The following is a 27,218-nucleotide window of genomic DNA, read 5'->3' as shown; positions in this document are numbered from 1 at the left end:
GGTCTTTTTGTTTCTCTGTTTCCTTTTGTTTTCATACTTTATAAATCTTACTCTTGGGGTTCATTTGGTCTGGGGGTTTTGTTTGTTCTGTTCAGTTTTTTTTCCTTTTTCTTTTCTTGGACTTTGTTTGTTATGTTTTTGTACTTTATAAATCTTACTCTTGGGGCTCATTTTGGCTAGATCTCTTTTTCTTTCTTTCTTTTTGGTCGTGACTTCTGATTACTCCAAAACTTCCCAGGGTGGCCATTGCCTGGAGGGTGGTTGTTATTTTCACCTGCATAGCCATCAACCACAACTCAATAGAATGATAAAAAGGAGGAATTTCCAACAGAGAAAAGGCCCAGAGACAATGGTATCTCTAGCAGATCTGATGGATATGGATCTAAGCAAGATATCAGAAATAGACTTCAGGGTAGCAGCTAGGAAGACAATAGTCAGTCTTGAGAAAAGTATTAATGGCAACATAGATTTGTTAAGGGCAGAAGTGAGAGAAGATGTGGCAGAATTTAAAAATGCTTTCAATAAGATACAATTTAATCTAAATTCTCTAACAGTTAGGGTAAATGAGGTAGAAGAATGAATTAGTGATCTTGAAGACAAACTAATAAAAAAGAAGGAGCAGGAGGAGTCCTGGAACAAACAACTTAGAATCCTTGAAAACAGAATTAGAGAAATAAAAGATGCCATGAAATGTTCTAATGTCAGAATTATTGGGATCCCTGGAGGGGGGGTGTGGAGAGAGAGAGAGGACTAGATGATATAGCTGAGCAAATTCTAGCTGATAACTTCCTTAATCTGGGCAATGAAGCAATCCTATCCTAGAGGCAGAGAGGATATGCCCAAAGATCAATGAAGGCAGATCAACACCCAATCATGTAATCATAAAACTCACAAATACATTAATACAAGAATACATTATTGTAGGTGACCTTAGCACTCCACTCTCAGCAATGGACAGATCAACTAAGCAGAAAATCAACATAGAAACAAGAGCTTTGAACAACACATTGGACCAGATGGACCTCATATAAACATACAGAACATGCCACCCTAAAACAAAAGAATACTCATTCTTCTCAAGTGCAAATGGAACTTTCTCCAGAATAGACCACATACTGGGTCACAAATCAGGGTTCAGCCAATACCAAAAGACTGAGATTATTCCCTGCTTATTCTCAGACCACAATGCTTTGAAACTGGAACTCAACCACAAGAAAAGGTTTGGAAGAAATTCAAACACTTAGAACCTAAAAACCAGCCTGCTCAAGAATGTTTGGGTCAACCAGGAAATCAAAGATGAACTTAATCAATTGATGGAAACCAATGAGAATGAAAACACATCTGTCCAAAATCTATGGGATATGGCAAAGGAGGTCCTAAGGTGGAAACACATAGCCATCCATCCAAGTACTAACCAGGCCCGACCCTGCTTAGCTTCCGAGATCAGACAAGATCGGGCGCGTTCAGGGTGGTATGGCCGTAGACAACACATAGCCATCCAAACCTCTCTCAAAAAAACAGAGAAATCCCGAATGCACATACTTATTTACACCATGAAGGAATCAACAACAAATTAGATCTACCCCATTCATGAGAAGAGAAATAAGATTAGAGCAGAGATCAATGAATTAGGAACCAGAGATACAGTAAAACACATTAATGAAACTAGTAACTGTTTCTTTGAAAGAATAAGATCAATAAACCAATACCCAGACTTATCCAAAAGAAAAAAACGGAGGACTCAAAATAATAAAATTATGGATAAAAGGGGGAGATCACGACTAACACTGAGGAAATAGAAACAATCATCAGAAATTATTATCAAGAGTTATATGTCAGTAAGTTAATCAATCTAGAAATTGATACATTCCTGGAAACCTATAAAATTCAATGACTGAAACAAGAAGAAATAAACAACCTGAATAGGCCAATAACCAGCAATGAGATTGAAGCAGTGATCAAAAATCTCCCCAAAAACAAGAATCCAGGACTTGATGGATTGTCTGGAGAATTCTACCAAATATTCAAAGAAGAAATAATACCTAATCTCCTGAAACTGTTTCAAAAATAGAAACAGAAGGAAAACTGGCTACCTTGATCCCCAAACCAGGCAAAGATCCCATCAAAAATGAGAATTTCAGAACAATATCCCTGGTAAATATGGATGCCAAGATTCTCAATAAGATACTCACTAATAAGATCCAACAGTACATTAAAAGGATTTATCCATCACAACAAGGTGGGATTTATCCCTGGGATATAAGGGTTGTTCAATATTAGAAAATCAATCAATGCGATAAAACACATAAATGAGAGAAAAGAGAATAACCACATGGTCTTCTCAGTTGATGCAAAAAAAAAAGCATTTGAAAAAAATATAGCATCCATTCCTGATTAAAACTCTTCAGAGAATAGGGATAGAAGTAACATTCCTCAACTTCATAAAATTCCTCTATGGAAAACCCACAGTAAATATCATTCTCAATGGAGGGGCGCCTGGGTGGCTCAGTGGGTTAAGCCACTGCCTTCGGCTCAGATCATGATCCCAGGGTCCTGGGATCAAGTCCCGCATCGGGCTCTCTGCTCAGCAGGGAGCCTGCTTCCTCCTCTCCCTCTCTGCCTACTTGTGATCTCTCTCTGTCAAATAAATAAATAAATTCTAAAAAAAAAATCATTCTCAATGAGGAAAAACTGAGAGCCTTTCCCTTAAGATGAAGAACATGACAAGAATGCCCCCTCTCACCACTATTGTTCAACATAGTACTAGAAGTCCAAGCAACAGCAATCAGACAACAACAACAACAAAAACAACAAAATGTATTCAAATTGACAAAGAAGAAGTCAAAGTCTCTCTCTTTGCAGATGACATGATACTTTATGTGGGAAATCCAAAAGACTCCATCCCCAAATTATTAGAACTCATAGAGCAATTCAGCAATGTGACAGGATACGAAATCAATGTACAGAAACCCACTGCATTTCTATACACTAACAATGTAACTGAAGAAGGAGAAATTAAAAAATCAATCCCTTTTACAATACCACCAAAACCATAAGTTATCTAGGAATAAACCTAATCAAAGAGGTAAAGGATCTGTACTCTAGAAACTACAGAGCACTTGTGAGAGAAATTGAAGAAGACACAAAAAGATGGGAAAACATTCCATGCTCATGAATTGGAAGAATAAACATTGTTAAATTGTCTATGCTACCCAAGTCAATCTATACATTCAATTTGATCACTATCAAAATACCATTAGCATTTTTCACAGAGCTGGAATAAACAACCCTAAAATTTGTATGGAACCAGAAAAGACCCTGAATCACCAGGGATTATTGGAAAAGAAAACCAAAGCTGGGGGCATGACAATGCCTCACTTCAAGCTATATTACAAAGCTGCAATCATCAAGACAGCATGGCAGTGGCACAAAAACAGACATGTAGATCAATGGAACAGAAGAGAGAGCCCAGAAATGGACCCTCAACCCTATGGTCAAGTAATCTTGGACAAAGAAAGAAAGAAAGAATAACCAATGGAAAAATGACAGTCTCTTCAATAAATGGTACTAGGAAAACTGAACAGCCATATGCAAAAGAATGAAACTAGACCATTCTCTTACAACATACACAAAGATAAACTGAAAATGAATGAAAGACCTCAATGTGAGACAGAAATCCGTCAAAATCCTAGAGCAGAACATAGGCAGTAACCTCCTTGACACTGGATATAACAACTTCTTTCAAGACATGTCTCTAAAGGAAAGGGAAAGGGAGCCTGGGTGGCTCAGTGGGTTAGGCCGCTGCCTTCGGCTCAGGTCATGATCTCGGGGTCCTGGGATCGAGTCCCACATCAGGCTCTCTGCTCGGCGGGGAGCCTACTTCCTCCTCTCTCTCTCTGCCTCTCTGCCTACTTGTGATTTCTCTCTGTCAAATAAATAAATAAAATCTTTTAAAAAATAAAGGAAAGGGAAAGAAAAGCAAAAATGAACATTTGGGACTTCATCAAGATCGAAAGCTTTTGCACAGCAGAGGAAACAGTCAACAAAACTAAGAGGCAATCCACTGAATGGGAGAAGATATTTGTAAATGACATTTCAGATAAAGGGCTGATATTCAAGATCTATAAAGAGCTTCTCAAACTCAACACTCACAAAAGAAATAATCCCATCAAGAAATGGGCAGAAGACATGAAGAAACACTTCTGCAAAGAAGACATACAAATGACTAAGAGACGTATGAAAAAATGTTCAACATCATTAGCCATCAGGAAAATACAAATCAAAAACACAATGAGATGTCATCTTATAGCAGTTAGAATCACAAAAATTAACATGACAGAAAACAAGTTTTGGAGAGGCACTGTTGGTATGGATATAAGCTGTTATAGCCACTCTGAAAAACAGTGTAGAGGTTCCTCAAGACATTAAAAATAGAGCTATCCTATGACTCAGCAACTGCATTACTAGGTAGTAACTCCAAAGATATAGATGTAGGAAATAAAGGCCATATGCACCCCAATGTCCATAGCAGCAATGTTCACAATAGCCCAACTGTAAAATGAACTGACATGCCCTTCAACAGATGAAAGGATAAAGAAGATGTGGCTCATATATACAATGGAATACTACTCAGCCATCAGAAAGGATAAGTACTCACCATTTGCATGGACATGGATGGAACTGAAGAGGATTATGTTAGCTGAAATAGGTCAAGCAGAGAAAGACAATAATCATATGGTTTCACTCATAGGTGAACATAAGGAATAGTGCAGAGGACCACAGGGGAAGGGAGGGAAAACTGAATGGGAAGAAATCAGAGAGGGAGACAAACCATCAGAGACTCTGGACTCCAGGAAATAAACTGAGTGTTGCAGAAGGGAGAGTGTGAGAGGATGGGGTAGCCAGGTGATGTGTACTAAGGAGGGCATGTGTTGTGGTGAGCACTGGGTTTTATATGTGACTGGTGAGTCGTTTAACACTACATCAAAAACTAATGATATACTACATGTTGGCTAACTGAACATAAAAAATAATTCCTCAAACCTAAAAAGAGGGAGACAGAGAGAGAAATACAAATCAAAACCACAGTGAGATACTATTTCACACCATTCAGAATGACTAAATATAACAACAATGAGAAAATTTAATGGCAACATAAAAAATAGTGAAACGTGAACACTTTCTTACACCATACACAAAAATAAATTCAAAATGGATGAAAAATCTCAGTATGACATAGAAAACCATTAAAATCCTAGTGAAGAATACAGGCAGTAACCTCTGACATCAGCCATAGCAACTTATTTCTAGTTATGTCTCTTGAGGCCAGGGAAACAAAAGCAAAATAAACTATTTGCAATTATCAAGATAAAAAGCTTCATACAGTGAAGAAATAACAAGACTAAAAGGCGACTGACAGAATGGGAGAAGATATTTGCCAATGACTTATCTGATTTAAGTGTTAGTATCCAAAATAAGCGACCAACTTATAAAACTCAACACCCCCCCCAATAAAGCACAAATAATCCAGTTATAAAATGTGCAAAAGACATGAGCAGACATTTTTCCAAAGAAAACATATGGTATGGCCAACAGACATACAAAAAGATGCTCAACATCACTCATCATCAGGAAAAAACAATCAAAACTACAATGAGATATCACCTCACAATTGTGAGAATGATGAAAATTAACAACACAGGAAACAAGAGGTGTTGGTGAGGATGCAGAGAGAGGGGAAACTTATTGTGTTGCTAGTGGGAATGCAAACTGGTGCAGCCACTCTGGAAAACAGTATGGAGGTTCCTCAAAAAGCAAAAAATGTAACTACCCTACAGCAGTTGCACTAACTAAGCATTTACCCAAAGGACATGAAATATAGGCTCAAAGGGTTACATATACCCTGATGTTTGCAGCAGCATATTTAACAATAGCAAAAATCAGAGATAGCCCAAATGTCCATCCATTGATGAATGGATAAAGAAGAAGTGGTATGTATATACAATACAGTACTACTCACCCATCAAAAAGAATGAAATCTTGCCATTAGCAACAACATGGATAGAGCAAGGATGTATTATGCTAAGTGAAATAAGTCACTCAGAAAAAGACCAGTACCATATGATCTCTCTCATATATGCAATCTAATAAAGAAATCATATGAACATATGGAGGGTGTGGAAAGAAAAAGGGGAGTGAGGGAAATAAGCCATAAGTGACTTGTAGTGATAGAGAACAAACTGAAGGTTAATGGAGGGAGGCGGTTGGGGGTTAGGCCAGATGGGTGATGGCTATTAAAGAGAGCACTTGTAATGAATTCTGGATGATTTATGTAAGTAACAAATCACTGAATTCTACTCTAGAAACCAGTATTGTACTCTGTGTTAATTAACCACAAAAAGAAAGAAAGAAAGAAAGAGAAAGAGACTTTTAATTATAGAGCGCAAACTGATGGTTACCAGAGGGAAAGGACTGATGGAAATTAAGGATTGTAGTTGACATGATGAGCCCAGCATGGCATATGGAAGTGTTGAATCACTATATTGTATACTTGAAATTAATATAACACTGTATGTAATGTATGAAATTAATATAACACTAAAATTAAAATTTTAAAGTTTTTAAAAAATGAAAAGAAAGCTGAACTAATCTTCAGTAATGTGTAGATGTACAAACTTATCAATTTTTAAGTATTTAAAATTATAAAGTTGTAATTTTGAATTCTGATTAATCTATCTGCTAGATGTGCTTAAAAGCTTATTTTACCTCTATGAGCCTCCACTTTCCATGTCAGCTAATCCTAGTTTCTGTCTGTCTGCTTATTCTGTTTTCAGTGATTAAGTTGTTCCTTTTCTGAAGAAAGCCTAGTGGGCCTGCTACCTGTCACTTTGTTCTGTATGGATGCTTTTACAGTCCTGGATATTTTATTTCTGCCAGAATTTTTTCCTATAGCCATTCATTAATCTGTGTTAAGAATTCTGGCAACTCCTCAGTTTGCACAACCAATTTTTGTTTGGTTCTTCTTGAGGGAACATATAACTGAAGAACTGGAGAAAAACAGATGTACACAAATAAGGTAGGGGGAAAAATAGAGGATTTAAATTATTGATTTGGTTTTTGGTCACTTTGTACTCTGGGTTTAAGTTATCCTAAGATCCAACTATACTGTCTGTTCTTAGATTCCATAGGAAACCCTTGAATACTTCTAAACTTTACCTTTAAGATAATAGAATTTTTATTACTTATAGTTCAATTAACCATGATTGAGACATCTGGTATACAGCGCCTAGTCACTATCTTGCTTCTATTGAAAAAGTTCAATTGACCTATTTCTACTTTAAACTAAATTCTTTTTTTTTTAAAGATTTTATTTATTTATTTGACAGAGATCACAAGTAGGCAGAGAGGCAGGCAGAGAGAGAGAAGAAGGGAAGCAGGCTCCCTGCTGAGCAGAGAGCCTGATGCAGGGCTCGATCTCAGGACCCTGAGACCATGACCTGAACCGAAGGAAGAGGCTTAACCCACTGAGGCACCCAGGCGCCCTTAAACTAAATTCTTAAGTTAAAACCACATTTACTTGAAAGAATGATATTTTTGATTTCAAATATATTTTTGTTAAAAAAGCATTGGTGCAAATAATCAAAATTATATAAGTAGTCTTTTTTCCATTTCTTTGGAAACATAAAGAAATGAAAAAAACTCACATGATTCATCAACTAAAAGTTCTTGAGGTCTTATGTTAGTGAATATTTATCCACTTACTAATAAAAAAGAAGAAAATTTTCTAATGCAGCAGCAGTGTCAGAGAGTAATGACTCTTCACAGAAGTCAGTAGCTTGAATTTGTTATAAATTAAAATTTATGCTTGAAAATCCAAATTATAAGATAAGACAAAGGTAAATAGGTCTTACAAAATTGTTTTCACTTTTTAAAAGAGCGAATTAGATATTCTAGAAAAAAATAAAATTGCTGCCTCTAATTTTTAAAACTTGTGTTCAAACCTGTATCATAAATAGCTATCTTTTTTTAAATTTCTTTTCATTGTAACAGTATTCATTGTTTTTGCATCACACCCAGTGCTCCATGCAATACATGCCCTACTTAACACCCACCACCTGGTTCCCCCAACCTGCCACCTCCCGCCCCTACAAAACCCTCAGGCTGTTTTTCAGAGTCCATAGTCTCTCATGGTTCACCTCCCCTTCCAGTTTCCCCCAACTCCCTTCTCCTCTCCATCTTCCTTTGTCCTCCATGCTATTTGTTATGCTCCACAAATAAGTGAAACCATATGATAATTGACTCTCTCTGCTTGACTGATTTCACTCAGCATAATCTCTTCCAGTCCTGTCCATGTTGCTACAAAAGTTGGGTATTGATCCTTTCTGATGGAGGCATAATACTCCATAGTGGATATGGACCACATCTTCCTTATCCATTCGTCTGTTGAAGGGCATCTTGGTTCTTTCCACAGTTTGGCGACCGTGGCCATTGCTGCTATAAACATTGGGGTACAGATGGCCCTTCTTTTCACGACATCTGTATCTTTGGGGTAAATACCCAGGAGTGCAATTGCAGGGTCATAGGGAAGCTCTATTTTTAATTTCTTGAGGAATCTCCACACTGTTCTCCAAAGTGGCTGCACCAACTTGCATTCCCACCAACAGTGTAAGATGGTTCCCCTTTCTCCACATCTCCTCCAACACACTTTGTTTCCTGTCTTGCTAATTTTGGCCATTCTAACTGGTGTAAGGTGGTATCTCTTTTTTTTTTTTAAGATTTTTATTTATTTATTTGATAGAGAGAGATCACAAGTAGGCAGAGAGGCAGGCAGAGAGAGAGGGGGAAGCAGACTCCCCACTGAGCAGAGAGCCCGATGTGGGGCTCGATCCCAGGACCCTGAGATCATGACCCGAGGTGAAGGCAGAGGCTTAAACCACTGAGCCACCCAGGCGCCCCTGTAAGGTGGTATCTCAATGTGGTTTTAATTTGAATCTCCCTGATGGTTAGTGATGATGAACATTTTTTCATGTGTCTGATAGCCATTTGTATGTCTTCATTGGAGAAGTGTCTGTTCATATCTTCTGCCCATTTTTTGAAAAGACAGTCTCTTCAATAAATGGTGCTGGGAAAATTGGACAGCTACATGTAGAAGAATGAAACGCGACCATTCTCTTGCACCGTACACAAAGAGAAACTCAAAATGGGTAAAAGACCTCAACATGAGACAGGAATCCATCAGAATCCTAGAGGAGAACATAGGCAGTAACCTCTTTGATATCAGCCACAGCAACTTCTTTCAATATATGTCTCCAAAGGCAAAGGAAACGAAAGAGAAAATGAACTTTTGGGACTTCATCAAGGTCAAAAGCTCCTGCACAATAAAGGAAACAGTCAACAAAACAAAGAGGCAACCCACGGAATGGGAGAAGATATTTGCAAATGACAATACAGACAAAAGGTTGATATCCAACATCTATAAAGAACTTCTCAAACTCAACACACACAAAACAGATAACCATATCATAAATATCTTTTGAAAAAAAAGAAAATATTCTCTAAAATCATCAAATAAATGCTTGAGATTAATACACCTAAAAATGAATACAAATTATACCAGATTAGCATACTTGCCTCTTTTTCAGATTCTTTAAATGTTGTTTCTTTCTCCTTTACTCGCTGCATAAATTTTTGTTTCAGTTCTTCTTCTTCCCTCTGACATTGATCATAGAACTTCTGTCTTTTGGCTTCATAGATCTCTTGAAAACTACAAAAAAAACCCAATTTATTACTATCATATTAAAATTGTAATATAAATAAAGCTGTAAAAATATATATTGTATGTTAAGTCCCATGTAAGGACATTTACCAACATTTCCTTCATGTATAGAAATAGAAATTTTTATGTCATGAGATTTTAAAAAAGGGAGTTTTAGTATTGAAGAATATATAGATTGTATGTCTGAAGAAGAGTAGAAGTTTAAAACAGTTGTATTAGTGATTTCTTGTTATCATTTTTCAATATATCATACTTGTTCACATCTTTTGATAATAAAATTTGGGGAAACCTCTACTTTACAAGGTTCTAATTTAAAATAAATCTGGGCAGGGACGCCTCGGTGGAACAGTCAGTTAAGCATCTGCCTTTGGCTCAGGTCATGATCCTAGGGTTCTGGGACTGAGTCCCACATTGGACTCCTTGCTCAGCAGGGAGTCTGCTTCTCTCTCAGCCTATCACCCCCCCCCAAATTAGCTCTCTCTGCCTCTCACTCACTGACAAATAAATTTTAAAAGTCTTTTAAATAGAGCAATCTATACTTTTAATGCCATTCCGATCAAAATTCCACCGGCATTCTTCAAAGAGCCGGAGCAAATGATCCTAAAATTTGTATGGAATCAGAAGAGACCCCAAATCGCTAAGGAAATGTTGAAAAACAAAAATAAAGCTGGCGGCATCACCTTACCTGATTTCAAGCTTTATTACAAAGCTGTGATCACCAAGACAGCATGGTACTGGCATAAAAACAGACACATAGACCAGTGGAACAGAGTAGAGAGCCCAGATATGGACCCTCAACTCTATGGTCAATTAATCTTTGACAAAACAGGAAAAAATATACAGTGGAAAAAAGACAGTCTCTTCAATAAATGGTGCTGGGAAAACTGGACAGCTATATGTAGAAGAATGAAACTCGACCATTCTCTTACACCGTACACAAAGATCAACTCAAAATGGATAAAAGACCTCAACGTGAGACAGGAATCCATCAGAATCTTAGAGGAGAACATAGGCAGTAATCTCTTTGATATCAGCCACAGCAACTTCTTTCAAGATACGTCTCCAAAGGCAAAGGAAACAAAAGCGAAAATAAACTTCTGGGACTTCATCAAAATCAAAAGCTTCTGCACAGCAAAGGAAACAGTCAAAAAAACAAAGAGGCAACCCACGGAATGGGAGAAGATATTTGCAAATGACAGTACAGACAAAGGTTGATATCCAGGATCTATAATGAACTCCTCAAACTCAACACACACGAAACAAACACATCAAAAAATGGGCAGAAGATATGAACAGACACTTCTCCAATCAAGACATACAAATGGCTATCAGACACATGAAAAAATGCTCATCATCATTAGCCCTCAGGGAGATTCAAATTAAAACCACATTGAGATATCACCTTACACCAGTTAGAATGGCCAAAATTAACAAAACAGGAAACAACATGTGTTGGAGGGGATGTGGAGAAAGGGGAACCCTCTTCCACTGTTGGTGGGAATGCAAGTTGGTGCAGCCTCTTTGGAGAACAGTGTGGAGATTCCTCAAGAAATTAAAAATAGAGCTTCCCTACGACCCTGCAATTGCACTCCTGGGTATTTACCCCAAAGATACAGATGTCGTGAAAAGAAGGGCCATCTGTACCCCAATGTTTATAGCAGCAATGGCCACGGTCGCCAAACTGTGGAAAGAACCAAGATGCCCTTCAACAGACGAATGGATAAGGAAGATGTGGTCCATATCCACTATGGAGTATTATGCCTCCATCAGAAAGGATCAATACCCAACTTTTGTAGCAACATGGACAGGACTGGAAGAGATTATGCTGAGTGAAATCAGTCAAGCAGAGAGAGTCAATTATCATATGGTTTCACTTATTTGTGAAGCATAACAAATAGCATGGAGGACAAGGGGCGTTAGAGAGGAGTAGGGAATTTGGGTAAAGTGGAAGGGGAGGTGAACCATGAGAGACTATGGACTCTGAAAAACAGTCTGAGGGGTTTGAAGTGGCGGGGGGGGGTGGGAGGTTGGGGTACCAGGTGGTGGGTATTATAGAGGGCACGGCTTGCATGGAGCACTGGGTGTGGTGAAAAATAATGAATACTGAAAAAAAATAATGAATACTGTTTTTCTGAAATTAAATAAATTGGAAAAAAAAAGTCTTTTAAAAATAAAAATAAAATAAAGCCAGGCATCATCATCATCACCATCACAATCATCACTAAAATAATCAAAATAGTATGGACCTAAGGGTACTATGTTAAGGTAAATGTCAGACACAGAAAGAAAAATACCATATAATTTCATTTATATGTGGAAACTAAAAAACGAAACAAATTAATAAACAAATAAGAAAATGAGAAACAAAAGAATAAATACAGAGAACAAACTGGTGATTGCCAAGGGGAAGGGTAATGGGAGATTGGCAAAAATAGGTGAAAGGGAATGGGGGTACAGACCTCTGGTTATGGTATAAAAAGTCATGGGATGAAAGGTACAGCATAGGAAATATAGTCAGTGGTATCATAATAGTGCTGTATGGTGACAAATGGTGGCTACACTTGTGAGCATAGTATAATGTATAAAGTTTTCAAATAATTATGTGTACACTTGAATATAATGTAATATTGGGTATCAACTGTACTTCATTTTTAAAAATTGATTTGAGGGAAAAAATCCGGTTTGCACATCTTTATTAAAAAGTCCATCTCTTCTCCCAAAATAAAAGTATAAAAATTAGGTCAGACATCTTTCAGAATTTAATTCAAAGACAGTCAGTTCAGTTTTGTTTGTCTTCAAAGTACCTAAAAAATCGAATAGACCGATATCTAATAACGAGATTGAATCAGTGATCAAAAACCTCCCAAAAAACAAGAGCCCAGGACCTGACGGATTCCCTGGGGAATTCTACCAAACCTTCCAAGAAGAAATAACACCTATTCTCCTGAAGCTGTTTCAAAAAATTGAAGCAGAAGGAAAACTTCCAGACTCTTTCTATGAAGCCAGCATTACCCTGATCCCCAAACCAGGCAAAGACCCTACTAAAAAGGAGAATTTCAGACCAATATCACTGATGAATATGGATGCTAAGATTCTCAACAAGATCCTAGCAAACAGGATCCAACAGCACATTTAAAAGATTATCCACCATGATCAGGTGGGATTCATCCCTGGGCTACAAGGATGGCTCAACATTCGCAAATCAATCAATGTGATACAACAAATTAATATGAGAAGAGAGAAGAACCACATGGTCCTCTCAATTGATGCAGAAAAAGCATTTGACAAAATCCAGCATCCGTTCTTGATTAAAACGTTTCAAAGTATAGGGATAGAGGGAACATTCCTGAACTTCATAAAATCTATCTATGAAAGACCCACAGCAAATGTCATCCTCAATGGGAAAAAGCTTGCAGCCTTCCCGTTGAGATCAGGAACAAGACAAGGATGCCCACTTTCACCACTCTTGTTCAACATAGTATTAGAAGTCCTAGCAACAGCAATCAGACAACAGAGAGAAATAAAAGGTATCCAAATTGGCAATGAAGAAGTCAAACTCTCTCTCTTCGCAGATGACATGATTCTTTATATGGAAAACCCAAATGACTCCACCCCCAAACTACTAGAACTCATACAGCAATTCAGTAATGTGGCAGGATACAAAGTCAATGTGCAGAAATCAGTGGCTTTCTTATACACTAACAGTGAAAATACAGAAAGGGAAATTAGAGAATTGATTCCATTTACTATAGCACCAAGAAACATAAGATACCTGGGAATAAACCTAACCAAAGAGGTAAAGGATCTGTACTCGAGGAACTACAGGACACTCATGAAAGAAATTGAAGAAGACACAAAAAGATGGAAGATCATTCCATGCTCTTGGATCGGAAGAATAAACATTGTTAAAATGTCTATACTGCCTAGAGCAATCTATACTTTTAATGCCATTCCGATCAAAATTCCACCAGCATTCTTCAAAGAGCTGGAGCAAATAATCCTAAAATTTGTATGGAATCAGAAGAGACCCCGAATTGCTAAGGAAATGTTGAAAAACACAGCTTGCATGGAGCACTGGGTGTGGTGAAAAAATAATGAATAATGTTTTTCTGAAAATAAATAAATTTTTAAAAAGTACCTAAAAAATCAATATACCTGGATCATACCACACTGTCATCCTTTGCAGTACAAATCCTTTTCCTCTTAAATATAACTAAATACACCTGCTCTTAAACTATTTTCACTTGGCTTCTACAATATTACTGTTGTTTTTCCTCTTTCCTTCATCCAACATTCAATGCCCTTTGCCATCCTTCTCAGTATCCTTTGCCAATCTTTATTAATCTTTGCCAATTTTGAAAATCTCCTTCATGAACATCTATTTCATATAAAATACAAAAATAAAAACAAAATAATATTTTTTGGAAACACATTTCAACATACATTTATAGTGAATACTCATTTTGAGCATATAAACGGTCCCTTGAATTACATTGCTGCTAATAACTCTATCCATCTATGGTGATTAATAAACATACAATTCAGGATGACCCAGAATGTGAAATGTACAGTTATTCTCATTCCAAATGATTGAATCTCATGGTTGTTAGGGATTTCTAAATCACCCATTAACTTGTTCTGACAAGATCTTCTCCACTCACCTAAGTGGCTTGTTGTCTGGACCCACATCAGTAAAGCCCATTTTCTTCAGTCTGCAGCACCTATAGCGTTCATAATGCTGAATGTGGGTTTGTTCTTTCAGATCTTCCATATTTATACAAAGAAGCATATCCCTGAGCTTGACAAAATCACAGTGATTTTCATTTTCCACTAGGCAGAAAAATAAGAAAACACCAACATTCATTACCAATCCTTGACACCCAATAAGTATTCTTGAGTGAAAGTATGCATGAAAAGCACATTTAAAATAACAGCTAAGAGGGGAGAAAAGATGGCAGGGAAGTAGGAGGAGGTGCCTTTTCAACTTGTACCCCAAAGTGAGCTGATTACCTACCAAAGAACTCCGATCACCCATGAAATCAACCTGAGATCAGAATTATACACGTCTGGATCTCTACAGGGGCAGAAGATGCCAGTGGGCAGGTAAAGCAGAGTGGGAATGTCAGACTGATACTGGAAGATAAACAAAAGGGGGAGGGAGCCACCAGAAACGACTGATTGGAAAGTAATACCCCTAATATGAAAGTGCCCTACGTCTGGGGACCAGCATTAACTTGGAGACTAGTTGAAAGCACTCAGAAAGAGCAAAGGATCGCGGTGGGGGGGGTTGTGGGAATTGGGGTGGCTAGGGACAGGGACTTAAGTCCCCAGACCCAGGACAGCCTCTGTTGGCGCTGAGCCAGAGAGAGTGTGGTGGAGAAACCAGGTCTCGGTCCCTGAGCTGCCAGCATGCCTGAGAACACGTGGGGTCCAGCTCCTGTGAGGGGCTGGGAGCCTCACCAGATGGCAGAACACCAAGCTGTGTTACAGAGCCTGAGACACGCCCCTCACCCTCCCCTGAGAGAGGTGCGGTGAAGGCCCAGCCTGGTGTTCTCAGACCTGTGTACTGCTACTGGAGCCTGAGACGCGTGTGTGACCCGCAGCCTCCCCTGAGAGAGGTGCATGCAAGCCCGGTGCTCTTAGACCCAGAAAGACCAGGCACTCCCAGCCCAGGGCCTGCAAGAAAATCTCAGTGTGCGATCGCTGCTTGGAACCTCTCGGAAGGTCTGGAGCTTCTCAGACAGCCGCTGCTGCCATGGTTTTGGGTACAAGCAGAAGATCCTGCATCCCCAGGGACTGCTCTACCAGCTGCCAAGGGGGAATTTACATGGGCTCTGCAGCACCCAAAGGAGAGCAGGCTGATACGTTTATCAATGAAACTAGAAGCTGTTTTTTTTAAAGAATCAATAAGATCGATAAACCATTGGCCACACTAATCCAAAAGAAAAGAGAGAAAGACCAAATTCATAAAATTATGAATGAAAAGAGAGATCACAATGAACACCAAGGAAGTAGAAACAATCATCAGAAGTTATTATCAACAGTTATATGCCAATAAGCTAAGCAACCTAAATGAAATGGATGCATTCCTGGAAAACTATAAACTTCCAAAATTGAACCAGGAAGAAATTGACAATCTGAATAGACTGATATCTAGTAACGAGATTGAAGCAGTGATCAAAAACCTCCCAAAAAACAAGAGCCCAGGACCTGATGGATTCCCTGGGGAATTCTACCAAACTTTCAAAGAAGAAATAACACCTATTCTCCTGAAGCTGTTTCAAAAAATTGAAGCAAAAGGAAAATTTCCAGACTCTTTCTATGAAGCCAGCATTGCCTTGATTCCCAAACCAGGCAAAGACCCTACTAAAAAGGAGAATTTCAGACCAATATCACTGATGAATATGGATGCTAAGATTCTCAACAAGATCCTAGCAAACAGGATCCAACAGCACATTTAAAAGATTATCCACCATGATCAGGTGGGATTCATCCCTGGGCTACAAGGATGGCTCAACATTCGCAAATCAATCAATGTGATACAACAAATTAATATGAGAAGAGAGAAGAACCACATGGTCCTCTCAATTGATGCAGAAAAAGCATTTGACAAAATCCAGCATCCGTTCTTGATTAAAACGTTTCAAAGTATAGGGATAGAGGGAACATTCCTGAACTTCATAAAATCTATCTATGAAAGACCCACAGCAAATGTCATCCTCAATGGGAAAAAGCTTGCAGCCTTCCCGTTGAGATCAGGAACAAGACAAGGATGCCCACTTTCACCACTCTTGTTCAACATAGTATTAGAAGTCCTAGCAACAGCAATCAGACAACAGAGAGAAATAAAAGGTATCCAAATTGGCAATGAAGAAGTCAAACTCTCTCTCTTCGCAGATGACATGATTCTTTATATGGAAAACCCAAATGACTCCACCCCCAAACTACTAGAACTCATACAGCAATTCAGTAATGTGGCAGGATACAAAGTCAATGTGCAGAAATCAGTGGCTTTCTTATACACTAACAGTGAAAATACAGAAAGGGAAATTAGAGAATTGATTCCATTTACTATAGCACCAAGAAACATAAGATACCTGGGAATAAACCTAACCAAAGAGGTAAAGGATCTGTACTCGAGGAACTACAGGACACTCATGAAAGAAATTGAAGAAGACACAAAAAGATGGAAGATCATTCCATGCTCTTAGATCAGAAGATTAAACATTGTTAAAATATCTATACTGCCTAGAGCAATCTATATTTTCAATGCCATTCTGATCAAAATTCCACCGGCATTCTTCAAAGAGCCGGAGCAAATGATCCTAAAATTTGTATGGAATCAGAAGAGACCCCAAATCGCTAAGGAAATGTTGAAAAACAAAAGTAAAGCTGGCGGCATCATGTTACCTGATTTCAAAATTTACTACAAAGCTGTGATCACCAAGAAAGCATGGTACTGGCATAAAAACAGACACATAAACCAGTGTTACAGAGTAGAGAGCCCAGATATGGACCATCAACTCTATGGTCAAATAATCTTTGACAAAACAGGAAAAAATATACAGTGGAAAAAAGACAGTCTCTTCAATAAATGGTGCTGGGAAAACTGAACAGCTATATGGAGAAGAATGAAACTCGACCATTCTCTTACACTGTACACAAATAGAAACTCAAAATGGATAAAAGACCTCAATGTGAGACAGAAATCCATCAAAATCCTAGAGGAAAACATAGACAGTAACCTCTTCGATATCAGCCACAGCAACTTCTTTCAAGATATGTCTCCAGGGCAAAGGAAACAAAAGAGAAGATGAACTTTTGGGACTTCATCAAGATCAAAAGCTTCTGCACAGCAAAGGAAACAGTCAAGAAAACAAAGAGGCAACCCACGGAATGGGAGAAGATATTTGCAAATGACAGTACAGACAAAAGGTTGATATCCAGGATCTATAATGAACTCCTCAAACTCAACACACACAAAACAGAAAATCATATCAAAAAATGGGCAGAAGACATGAACAGACACTTCTCCAATGAAGACATACAAATGGCTATCAGACACATGAAAAAATTTTCATCATCAGGGAGATTCAAATTAAAAACACATTGAGATACCACCTTACACCAGTTAGAATGGCCAAAATTAGCAAGACAGGAAACAACATGTGTTGGAGGGGATGTGGAGAAAGGGGAACCGTCTTACACTGTTGGTGGGAATGCAAGTTGGTGCAGCCACTTTGGAGAACAGTGTGGAGATTCCTCAAGAAATTAAAATAGAGCTTCCCTACGACCCTGCAATTGCACTGCTGGATATTTACCCCAAAGATACAGATGTCGTGAAAAGAAGGGCCATCTGTACCCCAATGTTTATAGCAGCAACGGGCCCTGGTTGCCAAACTATGGAAAGAACCAAGATGCCCTTCAACGGACAAATGGATAAGGAAAATGTGGTCCATATACACTATGGAGTATTATGCCTCCATCAGAAAGGATCAATACCCAACTTTTGTAGCAACATGGAAGGGACTAGAAGAGATTATGCTGAGTGAAAGCAGTCAAGCAAAGAGAGTCAATTATCATATGACTTCACTTATTTGTGGAGCATAACAAATAGCATGGAGGACAAAGGAAGATGGAGAGGAGAAGGGAGTTGAGGGAAATTGGAAGGGGAGGTGAACCATGAGAGACTATGGACTCTGAAAAACAGCCTGAGGGTTTTGAAGGGTTGTTGGGTGGGAAGTTGGGGGAACCAGGTGGTGGGTATTAGATAGGGCACATATTGCATGGAGCACTGGGTGTGGTGCAAAAAACAATGAATACTGTTACACTGAAAAGAAATTTTAAAAAAAAGAAAAAAGGGCTAAAAAAAACAGCTAAGAGATTTTTATAATTAATAGATATAATTCTTTGTGACTGTAACTATGATTATATGGTATATATCTATTATAGGCAGAGTTTATTTTTGGATAAGGACATTTGCTTTATATTTATTAGCCAATGAATAAATAAGGAATTGAATTAACATTCATATTAGTGTACAGTGTAGTTTTTTGTTAATGATTGTTAGCATTTTACAAACTGCCCCCAAGGTATTTCATAGAGCACTAACAAAGACTGTTATCTAATTTCACTAAAGTAAATAATTTCATTAATGTAAATCCTGTTACCATGAGGGCATTAAAAACTATGCATGATTTAGTTCTCAAACAGTATTTATATCCCATATTCATGAAACCTAATTAGCAATATTTTAAATCAATCAATAAATTTACATAGCTCTCTCCTGTGTTTGTCATCCAGACTACTGAGCATTATATATATTTTATTGTTCATGATATTGTAACCAAACTTAATATTCATTGAGGTATATTGTTTTTAAGTATATTTCATATATTTAATTTTTAAAATACCTAATAATAAGACAATATTTTGGAAACTAGTTTAAGTGGAGATAATCTAATCCCCAATAATTTATATTACAAATATATAAACCAGAGAATAAATGACTGCCTTTTATACTATTTCAACCATCACAATGTTAGATAGCTAATAATAACATTTAATAAATTTTTAGATAGCTAAATAATATTAAATTAAATTAAATATTAATTAAATTAAATGTTAAAATGTTAGATAGCTAATAATAATATTTAATAAATATTTAAGCATAATGTTTCCAAAGGTAATTCCAAAATTACCTTTCTTTATTTTAAAAATAGTTTACCATCCTTTTTGTCTAGTAACCTCTCAAAAATGCTTTATAAATTAAGCAGTAATTTATTTATGCAACAGGTTTTAAACACTGATATTTATGATTCAATTTTGTTCAAAGTTCTTTTGTTCAAGTCACTTTTCAACATTCTTAATGCAATTCTGTATGCATAGAGAGATAGCATGCATATGTCAGACTGGGGTAAATGAGGAGGTTCTAACAAACATCTGTGAATATTTTTCTAAAGTACCACCTACGAAACTCTTATGAGAATGAATTATAGTCAAAATAAGAATTCACTAATATGGAAAAGATTTGTGCTCTTCATGAATAACCCTTCATTTATTCTTTAACAACAACTACCAATATTGACTCAAGTTAAAATATTTTAAGACTATGAGAACACACATACACACACACACACACACACACACACACACACACACTTTCCAGAGCAAACCTGCTCACTTTCATCGCATTTACCTTGTAGAACTCCCCAAGGGTACTGACGGCCTCTGACCATTCTTTTTCCAACTTTAACTTCATCCATACTCCCTACTACAGCAAAAGGTAGTTGTCCCTAAAAGTAATAACAATTTCAGTTATGTTCCCTTATAACAATATGGCCTACTCTGTTATTTTTCTGTTATGAAAATCAATAGAGACAAGAATATCATAGTAAGTTTATTCAAACAAGGCATTACCCAGTCTTGGATTTTAAGACTTGGTAGTAAATATGTGCAAATTAATTTTTGCAAGCATTATCATCCAGCCATGCACACAAATGAAAACTACCTACTGAGTAGAGCCTAAAGCAAGGGATTCTGCTGTGGGGAAATACAAATAAATATTTTTATTAGACACAATATTTTCCACTTTATCCTTACCATGAAGCACAAGTATGTGGAGGAAATAATATGCAAACAACTTTTAACCCCAGTATACAAGTTAAAATGGAAAGTATTAAGAAAAAACTATAATAATTAGTTAATGGATATACAGAGTATATTAATAAATATGCTATATATGTCTAGTGAATTCTAAATAAAATTAAAAGGTCACTCTGGGAAGTGAGAGTCAGAGGGATCTGAAAATTAATGTGAAACCAAAGGGAGATTGGGGGAGATGATAAGCAAAGTAAGAATAATCATCAGTAAAATAAGCTTTTGAGCCAAATGTAAAGATGGCAGAAATATGCAAGATAAATTCATGATTTGTCAGAATTACATAGATTGCCTTAATAGAAGGGTTTATATACAAGAAATGTCAAATATAAAAATCATTAAACATCATGTCAAGTATTAAATAATTAACAGTATTTACTTTATTAATCAATTTTGGTTTAAAATAAGTATTACCTATTAATTCCTAGAGGTAAAATTAGAAAGGTCAAAATCTTTAAGACAAAATCTAAAGAAAATATAATGCAGAAGAATAAATAAAAATTTTGTGAACACTGGGGTAGAGATGGCCCTTCTTTTCACTACATCTGTATCTTTGGCGTAAATACCCAGCAGTGCAATTGCAGGGTCATAGGGAAGATCTATTTTTAACTTCTTAAGGAATCTCCACACTGTTTTCCAAAGTGGCTACAGCAACTTGCATTCCCACCAAAGTGTAAGAGGGTTCCCCTTTCTCCACATCCTCTCCAACACTTGTTGTTTACTGTCTTGTTGATTTTTGTCATTCTAACTGGTGTAAGGTGATATCTCAATGTGGTTTTGATTTGAATCTCCCTGATGGTTAGTGATGATGAAGAGTTTTTCATGTGTCTAGTAACCACTTGTATACGTTCTTTGTGAAATGTCTGTTCATGTCTTCTCCCCATTTTTTGACATGATTATCTGTTTTGTGTGTGTTGAGTTTGAGGAGTTCTTTATAGATCTTTGATATCAGCCTTTTGTCTGTAGTGTCATTTGTGAATATCTTCTTCCATTCCGTGGGTTGCCTCTTCGTTTTTTGGACTATTTCCTTTGCTGTGCAGAAGCTTTTTATCTTGATGAAGTCCCAAAAGTTCATTTTTGCTTTTGTTTCCTTTGTCATTGGAGACATGTCTTGAAAGAAGTTGCTGTGGCTGATGTCAAAGAGGTTACTGCCTATGTTCTCCTCTAGGATTTTGATAGATTCCTGCCTCACGTTGAGGTCTTTTATCCATTTTGAGTTTATCTTTGCACATGTTATAAGAGAAAGAAACAGATAAGTCAAAATAAACAGATAATCACATCCAAGAATGGGCAGAAGACATGAAAGACACTTCTCCAAAGAAGGCATACGAATGGCTAACAAACCCATGAAAAAATGTTCACCATCATTAGCCATCAGGGAGATTCAAATCAAAACCACATTGAGATAGCACCTTACACCAGTTAGAATAACAAAAATTAAGACAGTAAACAAGTGTTGGAGAGGATGTAGAGAAAGGGGAACCCTCATATACTGTTGGTGGGAATGCAAGTTGGTGCAGCCACTTTAGAAAACAGTAGAGATTTCTTAAGAAATTAAAAATAGAACTACCCTATGACCTGAAATTGCACTGCTAGGTATTTACCCCAGATGTAGTGAAAAGAAGGGCCATCTCTACCCCCACCATTCATAGAAGCAATGGTCACAGTTGCCAAACTGTGGAAAGAGATGCCCTCAACAAATGAATGGATAAAGAAGATATGGTCCATATATACAATGGAATATTATGCCTCCATCAGAAACAATGAATACCCAACTTTTGTATCAACATGGATGGGACTGTAAGAGATTATGCTGAGTGAAATAAGTCAAGCAGAGAGAGTCAATTATCATATGGTTTCACTTATGTGTGGAGCTTAACAAATAGCATGGAGGACATGGGGAGATAGAGAGGAGAAGGGAGTTGGGGGAAATTGGAAGGGGAGGTGAACCATGAGAGACTATGGACTCTGAAAAACAACCTGAGGGTTTTGAAGGGGTGGGGAGTGGGAGGTCAGGGTACCAGGTGGTGGGTATTATAGAGGGCATGGATTGCATGGAGCAATCCGTGGTGCAAAATTAATGAATGGTGGGTGTGATGCAAAAATAATGAATACTGTTATGCTGAAAATAAAAAATAAATTTAAAAATTTTTTTCTATAAGAAAAAACATTTCTAAAGTGAAAAAGAAAGGAGAATATATTTCTTTCTTTTTTATTTCTTTCTTTTTTATTGATTTGGACCATCTTGGCTTTGGTGGCATATCTGTAGTAGCTTTTGACTACCTCACATTATTTCTAAGGTGCATTTTGCTTGGGGCATGGTTGACATTTTGGACTCTGTTCACTCCCTCAAACATCCCTCAACAGAATGGCTAGGAGGAGGAACTCCCAACAAAGGAAAGAACCAGAGACAATGTCCTCTGACATAGATTTAATGGAAATGGATTAAAGCAATATGTCAGAGATAGACTTCAGAATAGCAATCATGAAGTCAATAGCTAAGCTTGAAAAAAGCATTAGTGATGATATAGAATCTCTAAGGGCAGAAATGAGATCTAATCAGGATGAACTTAGAAATGCTATGAATGAGATGTCCTCTAAACTGGATACACTAACGGCTACAGTAAATGAGGCTGAAGAACAAATTAAAGATCTATGCACTACTGGGTATTTACCCTAAAGATACAAACGTAGTGATCCAAAGGGGCACGTGCACCCGAATGTTTATAGCAGCAATGTCCACAATAGCCAAACTATGGAAAGAACCTAGATGTCCATCAACAGATGAATGGATCAAGAAGATGTGGTATATATACACAATGGAATACTATGCAGCCATCAAAAGAAACGAAATCTTGCCATTTGCGACAACATGGATGGAACTAGAGCGTATCATGCTTAGCGAAATAAGTCAAGCGGAGAAAGACAACTATCATATGATCTCCCTGATATGAGGAAATGGTGATGCAACATGGGGGCTTAAGAAGAATAAATGAAACAAGATGGGATAGGGAGGGAGACAACCAGTGACTCTTAATCTCACGAAACAAACTGTTGGTTGCTGGGGGGAGGGGGTTGGGAGAAGAGGGGTAGGGTTATGGACATTGGGGAGGGTATGTGCTTTTGGGTAAATTGGAAGTGGAGGTGAACCATGAGAGACTATGGACTCCGAAAAACAATCTGAGGGGTTTGAAGTGGTGGGGGGGTGGGAGGTTGGGGTACCAGGTGGTGGGTATTATAGAGGGCACGGCTTGCTTGGAGCACTGGGTGTGGTGAAAAAATAATGAATACTGTTTTTCTGAAAATAAATAAATTGAGAAAAAAAAACAAAAAAAATTAAAGATCTAGAAGAAGAGCTGACAGAAATGAAGGAAGCTGGGGAATATAGGGATAGGCACCAGTAGCCCATGGAAATAGACTTAGAGAGATCAATGACACCACAAAAAGTCCCAATGTCAGAATTACTGGGATCCCCGAGGGGGTAGAGAGAGAGAGGGCAAGAAGTATAATTAAGTAAATCATAGTTGAGAACTCCCCTGATCCGGAAACAGGCATTCGTGTCTAAGAGGCATAGAGGACTCCCCCAAAGCCAACAGTAATAGAACAACACCCTGACATATAACAGTGAAGCTTGAAACTCTTAGAGAAAGAGAAGCTATCCTGAAAGCAGCTAGGGGGAAGAGATTTCTTACTCTCAGAGAGAGGAACAACAGAATAATGTCAGACCTTACTACAGAGACCTGGCAAGCCAGAAAGGGCTGGCAAGTTATTCAGAGTACTAAATGAGAGGAAAATGCATCCAAGGATACTTTAACCAGCAAAGCTGTCATTTGGAATGGACGGAGAGACAAGGAGTTTCTGAGACCAACAGAAATTGAAAAAATATGTGACCACCAAGGCAGCCCTGCAAGAAATATTAACGGGGGTTCTATGAAAAAAAGAAAGACCCCAAGAATAATATAGACTAGAAATTTACAGAGACAATCTATAGAAACAGGGACTTTACAGGCAATAGGGTGGCACTAAATTCATATCTTTCAATAGTTTGAAAAGTAAAATTTACTCTAAAAGTAAATGAGCCAAATGCTCCCATCAAGAGACACAGAGTTTCAAATTTGATGAAAAAGCAGGAACCATCCATATCCTGAATTCAAGAGACTCATCTTGAACCTAAAGATACCTCCAGACTGAAAGTGATGGGATGGAGAACCATCTCTCATGCCTGGAGACTTCAAAAACAAAACAAACCAAAACTGGTGTAGCAATTCTCATATCAGATGAATTAGATTTTAAACCAAATAGTGAATGGTGACTAACATAACACAATAAGGGGGGAAAAGGGCAAAAAATAAAATAAAATAAACCAAATAGTGTAGTAAGAGATGTAGAGGGACACTATATCATACTTAAAGGGGCTATCCTACAAGAAAATCTAACAACTATAAATATCTATGCCCCCAACATGGAAGCAGCCAACTATATAAGCCAACTGTCAACCAAAACAATGAATAATATTGATAATAATACATTAATAGTAGGAGACACCAACACTCCACTCACAGCAATAGACAAATCATCTAATCAGAAGATCAACAAAGAAACAAGAGTTTTGAAGGACACATTGGACCAGATGGACATTGTAGATATATACAGAGCATTCCACAAAACAACAGAACACTTATTCTTCTCGAATACACACAGATCTTTCTCCAGAACATATCACATACTGGCTGATGAATCTTGTTGCAACCAGTACCAAAAGGTGGGGGTTATTTCCTATAAATTTTCAGACTACAATGCTTTGAAACTGGAACTCAATCATAAGGAAAAATTTGGAAGTTATGAAAAAACTTGGAGGTTAAAAATCATCCCGCTAAAGAATAAATGGGTCAACCAGGAAATTAAATATGAATTTAAACAATTCATGCAAACCAGTGAAAATGAAGACACAATAATTCAGAACCTATGGGATACTCGAAAGGTGGTCCTTAGAGGGAAGCACATAGCCATCCATGCCACTCTCAAAAAAAAAAAAAAAAAAAATAGAAAATTCCCAAATGCACAAGCTAACCTCACTCCTAAAGGATCTGGATAAAGAACAGCAAATAAAGGCTAAACCAAGCAGGAGAAGAGAAATTAATAACGATTAAAGCAGAAATCAATGAAATAGAAACTAGAAGAACAGTAGAAGAGATAAACGAAACTAAAAGCTGGTTTGTTGAAAGAATTACTAAGATTGATAAAACTGGCCAGACTTATCAAAAAGAAAAGAGAAAGGAACCAAATAAATAAAATCATGAATGAAAGGGGAGAAATCATGACTAATACCAAGAAAATAGAGACAATTATTAGAACTTATTACCAGCAGCTATATGCCAACAAACTAGGCAATCTAGGAAAAAATGGATGCATTCCTGGAAACTTAGAAACTACCAAGACTGAAACAGGAAAGGTAGAACATCTGAACAGACCAGTAACCAGCAAGGAAGTTGAAACAGTAATCAAAAACCTCCTCAAACCAAGAGTCCAGGACCAGATGTCTTCCCAGAAGAATTCCACCAAACATTTAAAGAAGAAATCATACCTATTCTATTGACATTATGTTCCAAAAAATAGGTATGGAAGGAAAACTTCCAAACTTATTCTATGAGGCCAGCATTAATTTGATTCTCAAACAATGCAAAGGCCCCATCAAAAAGGAGAAACATGGACCAATATCCTTGATGAACATGGACACCAAAATACTCACCAAGGTCCTAGTCAATAGGGTCCAACAGTATATTAAAAGGATTATTCACCACGACCATGTGAGATTTATTCCTGGGATGCAAAGGCGGTTCAACATTTGCAAATCAATCAACATAATAGACCAAATTAATAAAAACAAGAACCTTAGGATTCTCTCAACTGACACAAAAAAATCATTTGACAAAATACAGCCTTCTTTCTTGATTAAATCTCTTCAAAGTGTAGGGATAGAGGGAATACACTTTACTATCATAAAAGTCATCCATGAAAACCCCACAGTGAATATCATTCTCAATGGGGGAAAAAATGAGAGCATTTCTCTTAAGGTCAGGAACATGACAGGGATGCCCACTCTCACCACTATTGTTCAACATAGTACTAGAAGTCCTAGTCTAAGCAATCAGGCAACAAAAAGAAATAAAAACAGTCAAATTGGCAAAGAAGAAGTCAAACTCTCTCTCTGCAGATGACATGATACTTTCTGTGGAAAACCCAAAAAATTCCACTAGAACTCACACAGTAATTTAGCAATGTGGCAGGATACAAAATCAATGCACAGAAATCAGTGCATTTCTATACACTAAACATGCAACTGAAGAAAGAGAAATTTAAGAATCAATCCCATTTACAATAACAACCTCAAGATACCTAGGAATAAACCTAACCAAAGATGTAAAGGATCTGTACTCTAGAAACTACAGAACACTTGTGAAAGTATTTGAGGAAGACACAAAGAGATGGAAAAAGATTTCATTCTCATGGATTAGAAGAATAAACAGTGTGAAAATGTCTATGCTGTCCACAGAAATCTATGCTTTCAATGCAATCACTATCAAAATACATTTGCCAAATTTTCACAGAGTTGGAACAAACAATCCTAAAATTTGTATGGAACCAGAAAAGACCCTGAATTGCCAGGGAATTGTTGAAAAAGAAAGCTAAATTTGGGGGCATCATGACGCTTGACTTCAAGCTATATAATAGTGCTGTGATCATCAAGATAGCATGGTATTGTCACAAAAACAGACACATAGAT

At 37.4% G+C, this 27,218-nt stretch overlaps 1 protein-coding gene across 1 annotated transcript in view; it reads right to left on the bottom strand.

Annotated features, from left to right (window-relative positions):
• LOC122895300 (septin-14-like) overlaps nt 1–27,218 on the bottom strand; it is a 59,511-nt gene that overhangs the window by 16,972 nt on the left and 15,321 nt on the right. The window contains exons 3-5 of the mRNA XM_044232594.1: nt 19,974–20,070; nt 14,437–14,605; nt 9,631–9,763 (exon numbers count right to left, since the gene is read on the bottom strand). Coding sequence (XP_044088529.1) covers nt 9,631–9,763; nt 14,437–14,605; nt 19,974–20,070 — 399 coding nt within the window. The remainder of the gene's footprint in view (nt 1–9,630; nt 9,764–14,436; nt 14,606–19,973; nt 20,071–27,218) is intronic.

This window comes from Neovison vison, chromosome 14, assembly GCF_020171115.1.
Source record: "Neovison vison isolate M4711 chromosome 14, ASM_NN_V1, whole genome shotgun sequence".
In the NCBI taxonomy this organism is placed as follows: Eukaryota; Metazoa; Chordata; class Mammalia; order Carnivora; family Mustelidae; genus Neogale; species Neogale vison.
This window is presented reverse-complemented; position numbering and strand designations above follow the sequence as displayed.